Source organism: Magnolia sinica, chromosome 8, assembly GCF_029962835.1.
Source record: "Magnolia sinica isolate HGM2019 chromosome 8, MsV1, whole genome shotgun sequence".
NCBI lineage: Eukaryota > Viridiplantae > Streptophyta > Magnoliopsida > Magnoliales > Magnoliaceae > Magnolia > Magnolia sinica.
In genome coordinates this window covers 89886716-89896979 of record NC_080580.1, presented here as the reverse complement: position 1 = coordinate 89896979, position 10264 = coordinate 89886716, and the positions used below count along the sequence as shown (strand labels likewise).

At 38.9% G+C, this 10264-nt stretch overlaps 1 protein-coding gene across 2 annotated transcripts; it reads left to right on the top strand.

Moving 5' to 3' along the window:
* Window positions 1–1361: 1361 nt before the first annotated feature.
* LOC131253657 (root phototropism protein 2) lies at window positions 1362–9724 on the top strand. 2 transcript variants are annotated; one of them, XM_058254754.1, is made up of 6 exons: window positions 1376–1462; window positions 1724–1792; window positions 2305–2374; window positions 3463–3840; window positions 7452–8189; window positions 9127–9724. In XM_058254754.1, the coding sequence occupies exons 1-6, from the start codon at window positions 1401–1403 to the stop codon at window positions 9604–9606; spliced, it is 1797 nt and encodes a 598-aa protein (XP_058110737.1). In that variant the 5' UTR covers window positions 1376–1400; the 3' UTR covers window positions 9607–9724. The 2 variants fall into 2 exon arrangements, with proteins under 2 accessions (XP_058110738.1, XP_058110737.1); XM_058254755.1 differs by lacking the exon at window positions 1724–1792 and having other exon boundaries at window positions 1362–1462.
* The last annotated feature ends 540 nt before the right edge of the window (window positions 9725–10264 follow it).

The window sequence follows — 10264 nt, the reverse complement described above, 5'->3', positions numbered from 1 at the left end:
CGTCCAAATAATACAACTTAATATATGGATGCAAAATCCAACTCATCTATCAGATCAGACCTCGTGGTGATTCTTTGGCCACAACAACATGCAATTCCGCCCATCATGGGGCCAAAATATGAGAAGTAAATTGAAGGTTAATGAAACTTTAAGTAAGATTTTATAGCGTCTATTGTTTTTTAAACCATAACCCACTTTAAATATGGATAAACGTTGTTAATCACAAGATAGACGGAGTGGATTTTGCATTGATTAGCTGCGTTAGCATGTTTGGTGGAGGTGGAGTGGAGCTGCTCTACACACTCCCGTTGGATGGACGTGGATGAGGTGAGGCAGAGGTAACTGCATAGCTCACCCCGGCTGTGGGGCCCAACTCAATGTATTTGTTCTATATCCACACCGTCCATCCTTTTTTCGGATCATTTTAGAATATGGTCCGAAAAATGAGGTAGATCAAAATCTCAGGTGGACCACACCACAGGAAAACAACGGTGATTGAACGACCACTTAAAAACTTTCTAGTGCCCACTGCAATGCTTATTTTCCATCCAAGCTGTTGATAAGGTCACAACAGACTTGTATGGATGGAAAACATAAATAGCAGCTTGATCTAAAACTTATGTGGCCCCAAGAATTTTTTTTAATGGTAGAAATTCAATTTCTACTGTGTGGTCACCTGAGATTTGGATCTACCTCATTTTCGGTACCGTGTCTTAAAATGTTCTGGAAAAATAGATGGACGGCGTGGATATACAACACACACACCTAATCGCACTCGGACAGAACAGTAACCCTAGGGAGATATTTCATACTCGGACAGAATATAATCGTTAAAACGAATGCACTTAGAAATGGTACATTATAATAGTAATAATTCAATCCAATCCGTCCAAATTGTGGAACGCACTTTAGATAGATAATACACATAAAATCAGAGATATTGGAAGGTATAACTCTGATCTATGGACATTTGTTTCTTCATCATGGACCGTCAGATAATATGCATCTAAACCGTCCATTACATGTTTTCATTTCACATAATTAAAAATCAGAATAAGTGTATATTTTTTATATGATCCATATAAAATGGGATTCTCAGACTAGAAGGCTTACTTCTGAGTTAATTGCATGCTGAATATACAATTTAGTAGTGAGTGTGTATATCAACCATTACACTCAGCAGAGTATCAAAACCTTTTATTTGAATTATCCGAAAAAGGGATCCCAAAAGTTAAAAAGCACGGTGAAGATATGGTTTCAAAGGGGAGAACGGAATCTATATAAATGCCATACATACGGATTACGCTTATTTTCAAGGCTTTTGAAAAGGCCTCTCTCTCTCTCTCTCTCTCTCAAAGGCCTCTCTGTCTCTCTCTCTTTCCTTTTCTCTCAGTGCTTCAATGGCTGCCTCAGTCAAAAGCAATGGCAGGCGTTCTTTAGCAATGGAGAGAACTGGCCAATGGTAAGTAAAGACAACTTCATGGGTTTTCTTTTGTGTGTATCTCAAAGTGATTTTTTTTTTATTATGTTTGAAAATATAAACATGGTTTGATTGATTTTGCTTTCTAATGCTATGTTGAAGGGAATAAATGGTTTTTTTTTCTTATATTTGGAAAATTTTCATGTAACATGATTTTGAAATTCATGGAATTTTATTGAACTTTGTTGTCATGGGTTTTTAATTTTGCTCTCTCTCTCTCTCTCTCTCTCTCTCTCTGGGCAGTGCTTCAATGGCTGCCTCAGTCAAGAGCAATAGCAGGCTTTCTCTAGCCATGGAGAGAAGTGGCCAATGGTAATTAAAGACAACTTCATGGGCTTTTCATTGTGTGTCTTTAGTATGTTTTTTTTATTGAAATTTTTAGGATATTTGAAAATATAAATATGGTTTGGTTCTGTTTTTGCTTTATAAAGTTATGTTGAATTGGAAAAAAAAAATGGATTTATATATATATATATATATATATATATATATATATATATATATATTTTCATGGAACATGCTTTTGAAATTCAGAGAATTTTATTGGACTTGTAGCCATGGAGTGATCTGGCAAAATGGTAATTAAAAGGAAAATCATGGCCTTTCTGTTTATTTATTGAATTCTGTTTTGGCATATTTGAAAAATAGGAAATGGGTTTGATGGAGTTTGCTTTTTAATACCATATTTAAGAAATAAAATAAGGAGTTTTATTGATTTTTTTGGTTCTTAGGTTTGATTTTTTTTTTTTTTTTTTTTTTTTTTTTTTTTTTTTATGGTTTTTATTGAATTTTGTTTGTCTTATTTTCCTGAATATTTTTTGCAGGGTTTTTTCTCAAGAGATTCCAACAGATGTAGTAGTGGAAGTTGGGGAGGCCATTTTCTCTCTACATAAGGTAAATTTTCATATGATCCAGACTGTTAATGTAGTGGGGCCCATTGAATATGGGGGATGACCCAAAATTCATCAAGATTGGAAGATCCTAGCCATCGGATCTGTCCTTTTCTAGGGAATGTTGCTGAATTGGGTTTGGAACCTCTAATCTTGGTGATTTCTGGGTTATTTCCGATACACACAAGGATCACAAAATCAACGGTCTGGATGACAATACTTGGCAATGGTATCATTATATGTGGATGGGAAATACATGTAATTCGGTCGAGAGAGACTGAAGAGGCAATTTGTGGCGTGAATATGAGATCTGGGCCATTCATCAGGTGGGTCCCATCTTTGGAATGGTGTGTCCCATCTGATGAGTGGATGACGCAGGAATGGACGTGATGAGGTTGATCACCGTCTTCCTCGAGCAGATAATTACTTGAGCTTCTCTGGATTCCTCACAGATATTCCTCAAATTCAAGAGAAATAAAAAATTTATAATAAATATGTAAAAATGAAATTACAACCCTTTAAATAGTAAATCTCTAACTTAAGAAGTTTCATAATCAAACTCTAACTCAAACTCCCTTAGTATAAATAATAAATTTATTATTTATAGAAGGTCATGATTTCTACTAGATTTCATAGTTTTCCGTCAAAATTAGTGTCCCATTTGGCCTAACCACGTTATTATTTAAGCCATTTTCATGTTGGGCACAACTCCTAAACTCAAAGGATGAAGAGTTATGATTGAATTAAAACTTACTATAAATACTAAAAACGAAATTAAAATAGATTTTCGACCGTCGATCTAAGGGAATCTCGCAAATTCGGCGTGGGTGACCCGGTATAGCTGGGTTGGTTGGCTAAAGTAGCTTCTCCTACCCAAAATCATATATGATACATTGAATAACTCATTCCGGTTTGCAAGATATCCCTGTTTTAAGGTTCTAACAGTCTGGATCACTTTCGCCTCCAATCAGGCCTCTTGTGGTCCATCTTAGCCATGAAATTGTCGGCGACCTTCTCTACATAACCATATATATATATAACAACCTTAACTTATTCATTTCTAAAATATTTATTTATTTTTTACTGGGACAGTTCATGCTCGTCGCTAAGAGTGGATACATCAGAAATCTGATCATGGAATCCGATCAACCCGATCTGACCCGTATCGAGCTTCCAGGTGTTCCTGGTGGGCCTGAGATCTTTGAGAAGGCCGCTAAATTCTGTTACAGCGTCAACTTCGAGATAACCGTCCACAACGTAGCGGCCCTCCGATGCGCCGCGGAATATCTCAGAATGACGGAGAAATATTGCGAAGGGAATCTCGCTAATCGGACGGAGGAATTCCTTGCATGCGTCGGCTTGACGAGCTTAGCGAACACCGTCGCCGTTTTGAAATCTTGTGAGAGTTTGCTTCCGATGGCCGAAGAGCTGAAGATCGTGCAAAGATGCATAGATACTGCAAGTATTAAGGTCCATACATTTTCTTATTATTTTAGAATATTATCTGGAAAGGATTTTTTTTTCAGTAGCATTGATAATTTAATTATGCTGTGTTTGTTATTTAAATGCAATTGTATATGTATTAAAAAAAATCATATGCTTAAAAACAATTTTAGGCTGGTTAGACAATCGTTTCACTTCACATAATCATCCTAATAGACCATAACAGTGTAGGACGCCTGTTTTATACATCACAACAAATCTCCTTGGGCCCACCATGTTATATATGTGAAATTCATATCATTCATTTTATTATAACCAAGGTATTTCGTAATGGTAACAGTGGGCATAACGACTAGCACTTGTAATGGACCCATGATGGATTGTTGAGGTTTGTACAAGAGGTGTAATGGCTTTTATGAGAGCTATAATGGCGGGGTCATTTTTTAATGCAATAGTCATTATAGTTGTTAAGATCCCGTGACTTACAATGGTTGCCACCATTACCTTTACGTAACGGCTTTTACGACTTCATAACTGTTATTAAGGCACACCATGGTAATAATCCTTATATTCCCTATATGTATGGGCCATTCATATGAAATAGTGTAAAATTGAGCCTAAAACCTCTTAAGTTCACGTCTTGTGGCCCACCTGAGCTTTTTATCAAGTTGGTTTTTCTATCTTTACTTTTATCCGGGTGAGTCACACCTGATGAATGGAAAATGTTTAATGAAACATAGACTCCAAGGTAACCATAGCTTAAAAACTTGAAAACTCTAACTTAATATCCAACCGGGCTGGGTTGAGTCGAAGGTTTGATTGAGTCAATATTTAATAATAATAAAATAAAATATTAGTGATAGTAATAAAAATTTACAATGGAAAATAAGTAAACTATCAAAATACAACATCTGCATGCAGCCGTTAAGGCGCTGTTTTCTTCGAAACAGCGAGTTTCTCATTGACTCAGCTCTAAAACTCACCGAGTCAAGTCAACGAGTTTAAGAACCCAGTCTCTGACCAAAGGTTCTTTGAACTAGCCATGAAATGGGCTCTCATTGACACCACTCACATTTCACACGTGATCTCATTCTCTTCGAACCTACTATTCAACTATCACATGCACATCCCAAAAGGGCAAACCAGGTTGGTTGACTTGAAGCTTGACCGAAGGGTTGACTCGAAGCCCTGATGGAGTCTTCACACCACTCGACTCAATATTTAATAATAATAAAATAAAATATTAGTGGTAGTAATAAAATTACAGTGAAAAATAAGTAAAATATCAAAATACAACGTTTGCATGCAGTGGCTAAGGTGCTGTTTTCATAGAAAAGTTGAGGGTTGTTTGACCGAGTTTCTCACTGACTCGGCTTAAAAACTCACTGAGTTGAATCATCGAGTTAAAGAACCCTGTCTCTAACGAAAGGTTCTTTGAACTAGCCATGAAATGGGTTCTCTTTGACACCACTCACATTTCACACGTGATCTCATTCTCTGCGAACCCGCTATTCAACTATCACATGCACATACGTCCCATAAGGGCAAACCAGGTTGGTTGACTTGAAGGCCTGATCGACAGGTTGACTAGAAGGCTTGATCGAGTCTTCACACCATTCAACTCGATATTTAATAGTAATAAAATAAAATATTAGTGATAGTAACAAACATTTACACTGAAAATTAAGTAAAATATCATAATACAACATCTGCATGCAGTCGTTAAGGCACTGTTTTCTTAGAAAAGTTGAGGGTTGTCACACTGAAAAGCAAGTTTCTCACTGACTCGGTTCTAAAACTCACCGAGTCAAGAACCCTGTCTCTAACGAAAGGTTCTTTGAACTAGCCATGAAATGGGTTTTCATTGACACCAATTACATTTCACACGTGATCTCATTCTCTAAGAACCCGCTGTTCAACTATCACATGCACATCCCACCCAAAAGGGCAAACCAGGTTGGGTTGACTCGAAGGCCTGATCGACAGGTTGACTCGAAGGCCTGTTCAATTCTTCACACCACTCGACTTGATATTTTATAGTAATAAAATAAAATATTAGTGGTAGTGGTAAAAATTTATAACTTAAAATAAATGAAATATCAAAATACAACATCTGCATGCAACAGTTAAGGCACTGTTTTCATAGAAAAGTTGAGGGTAGCTCGACTGAGTTTCTCACTGACTCGGCTCTAAAACTCACTGAGTTGAGTCAGCGAGTTAAAAGAACCCTGTCTCTAACTAAAGGTTCTTTGAACTAGCCATGAAATGGGCTCTCATTGACACCACTCACATTTCACACGTGATCTCATTCCCTGCTAAACCGCTATTCAACTATCACATGCACATTGCCCAAAAGGAAAAACAAGAAAAGTAGGGTGCATGTGATTTTGTTAAACTAAAAATGATTTTCTTCTGATGAAAGGTTGGGATTTAAATACAGTTTGGACTAAAAAACATAGTGAAAAAATTTGCATACACAAAGAAATGCCCTCTTGAGAACTAGCTTTCATGAAACTTCATGAGAACTTTCGATACATTATGTGAGCATAAAATCCTGATGGTCTACTTAGACAAGTCATCTCATGAACTCTTAGGGCTAACTTTATGGCTTGATGCAAAAATCATCTACCATCTAAATCATGGAAAAGGTTCTATGCGGTCGAACTCATGGGAACTTCCCATGAGGTCAAACTGTGTGATGGGATATCCCAAAAATCAGCCATATATGGAACTCAGGTGGGTCATACCATCTAAAATCATATGAATACATGCCTAAAACATATAAAAGCACTTAGTGGGGCCCACCTGAAATTTGGATGCATCTAAAACTTAGTCTGACCCCTCATCCAAGTGGGACACACATAATGGATGGGCTGGATTTGTGAACTACATCTCGGTGGGCCCAAGAAATGATTATGAATGTTTTAATGGAGGGTAACCCCTCTCAACTTTTGTATATGGTGTGGCCCATAAAAGTCATGGATTGACTTGATTTTTAAGCCTTAGGCCCATCATGTAACGGTGCATTTGACTGATGGGGTAGATGTTTGACACGCATCATGGTGGGCCCACACAACTCAAACCTCATGGGAAGTTCCCATGAGCTCGGCAGTATAGAACCTTTTCCATATATATATATATATATATATATATATATATATATAGGCGGAACACTCACTTGCGACGGACTACCTACGAACTTTTTTGAGAACTCATCATATCTGATGAGTCTCGAATTTTTACTTTGAACCAAAACTTCGGTGGGCCATAAAAATGGAAACAATTTCTGCCCATGATTTGAATTTCTCTTTGCTATGGGCCATCAGAATCTTAGATCAGGGTGAAAATTCACTCCCTATGGTTTCACGGGATTCCGCATCCTATGGACCGATCGGATTCGACACCCATGATATGTGTGCAAAGGTGCGCACGTGCGTATGTGCGTAGGTGAGCATGCCTCTATATATATATATATATATGTGAGTTTTAAATGTTGAATTAATTATACGAGTTCTTTGAAAATACATAGTTTTTAAAACCTATTTTTCTCACGGTTGCAGCAAGGCTCACTTTGCATTGGAAGTCTTTCGTTGCATGTTAGTAAAACTTCATTATTATTATTATTATTATTTTTGCAGGCATGCAATGAGGCGAATTTCCCAACCCGTTCACCTCCGGAGTGGTGGACAAAAGAGCTATCGATTCTCGACATAGCCTTCTTCAGGAAAGTCCTCACCTCCATGAAATCACGCAACACCAAGACCCAAACCATAGTGTCGGCATTGATTACCTACTCCGAGCAATCACTACGTGAGCTCGTCCGCGACCACTCTGGCAATGGCACTGCCACTTCCTACGCCGACCCTGGCGACGCCAATCTCCGAAAACACCAAAAGAACATTCTAGAATCAATAATCAGTCTCTTACCATCCGATAAGGCTTCATTCCCAATCAACTTCCTATGTTGTCTTCTACGTGCCGCGATCTTCTTGAACACGTCCGTGAATTGCAAGAACGAGCTTGAGAAGCGAATATCGGCAATCTTGGAGCATGTGACTGTGGCTGATCTTTTGGTGTTTTCATTTACATATGATGGGGAGCGGTTGTTTGATTTAGATAGTGTGAGGAGAATTATATTTGGGTTTGTGGAGAAGGAACGGAATGCTGGAGTATTCAACGGTGGAGATTATGGGGAGAAGGGGTGTTGGACTGTGGCCATGCAGAAGGTGGCGAAGACGACGGATGCCTACCTTGCGGAGATTGCAACGGACAGAGATCTCAGCATATCGAAGTTTACTGGGATTGCGGTGATCGTCCCAAAAGGAGCGAGGAAAGTCGATGATGATATCTATCGAGCCATTGATATCTACTTGAAGGTAATGACTAATGATCTGCATCGTTCATTTGTTATCGTGATTTATTTAGCACTCTTGAATTTCATGTTCTTCAGCCTGGAATGAGATTGTTCAACTAATCTGATTTTGTGACTGCAGGTTCCATAATTTAGTTATTTTAATTTGAGTTAATGCATGGAAAGTGTTCAGTTTCTGAATGCTTGTGTATTAAGTGTCATTCTATTCCGAGTATCAAATAACTTAGTATTGAGCTGTACACGAGTCTAGTTAGCTCGGTCAGCTCGCTCGACTGGACTCGGAAAAGCTCAACTCGTGTCGGTTCGAAATTGGATTCGGACCAAGTGGAGCTGGAGCTAGGAAAATTTTCAAGCCGAGATCGAACTTGCTTGAGCTCGAATCGGCTCGGATCGAACCTCATCTTGAATCGAATTGGCTTGGTGACTTGGTTATTTTGGTATTGACGTTGCTCGCCAAGTGTTTGATGAAATGACTCAGCGAAGTGTTGTTTTGAGTGCAAACATTCTCCATGAGATCCGCTGGTGGCGCTGAAGGAATGGATACGAATTAAAATCACTAAAAAAAAATTACATTATAAAACTGCCATCATATCTTGATTTTGATATTGCCCGCCAAGTATTTGGTGAAATACCTGTAAACTCCTGTTATTGTTTTGCATTCGATGAGAAATTGAAGATGCACTGTATGTGTTTGAGAAAATGTCGCACAAGCTTGAGCTCAACTCGAACTAGCCTGAGTTGCTTACTGAACCGAGCCGAGCTGGCTGGTCAGGCTCAAGGACCAAGTCGAGCCGAGTTCGAGTTAAGGTTAGCTACTAGTTGAGTTTTACCAAGCTCGACTCGGTTCAATTCGTGTACATCTGCAAAATATCAAATAACTCAGTAGTAATAATAGTTAGAAAATGTTGTGTATATATCTAATTAATTTGATTAATTTTCAGGCCCACCCGGGTCTTGACGAGATCGAGCGCGAGAAAGTGTGCAGTGTGATGGACCCGCTAAAGCTCTCCTATGAGGCCCGCGTGCACGCATCACAAAACAAGCGATTACCGGTCCAGATTGTGCTCCACGCTCTCTACTACGATCAGCTCAAGTTGAGAAGTGGTGTCGAAGATAAACCCAGGACGCCAGATGCCACGACGACCAGGAAGCAGATACAGGCAGACACAGCCCTCATCAGAGAGAACGAGGCCCTCCGAATGGAGCTGATGAAGATGAAGATGTATGTGACAGATATTCAGAAGAACAATGGTGGGCAATCCAAGTTATCAAAGCGGCCCACCTTCTTCTCGTCAGTTTCGAAGACTCTGGGGAAGCTGAATCCATTCAGGCATGGGTCGAAGGACACATCGAACATTGACGATGGTGCGGATGGTGTGGATGTGACGAAACCGCGACGGCGGAGATTTTCAATCTCTTAATTGGTTTTGTGTACAGATTTCTTAATTAGTGTTTGCTTGTGTGATTTTTTTGTTGAGAGTGATTGAGTTTGCTGTGGAAAGTGTATTGAATTAGTACAATATTTCGAATTTTATTGTATTACCTTTGTTTGATTAGATCAAAATCATAATCTTACTCATGGAAAACATGAGTGTGATCCATGTGGGCCCACCTATGATCAATGTGAACTATTGATAAGATGGGTCCTCTCCATGGATTGCACATGGGCCTGAACTCACGCTGGTTGATTAATCACAGCCGTAGAAATGAGGGCATGCCAAGTGGACCATTGAATCATGGTTATAAAGGACAGGCCTGATTGGCATGGTCATGAAGGGCATGTCACCTTGCACAATGATAACCCGACATTATTTGATTAGGTCATGTGCTGCTGTCAAAAAGAGGTTTGGTACCTGACTTAAGAACTTTCAAATATACTCTTTGCCGGCTCTATTTTTGGCAGGAGGCTTAATATAACATCTTTCAAACATAATCCATATAGGCTTTATTTCTGACAGCAATGCGTGGCCCAATCAAATTTCGCCTCCTAATAAGCCCCACCATGTAGTGATGGGATGCACCAAAATCAAAACTATCTCATGATATTTAAGAAGGCCATGCCACAAAAAATTAGACTAC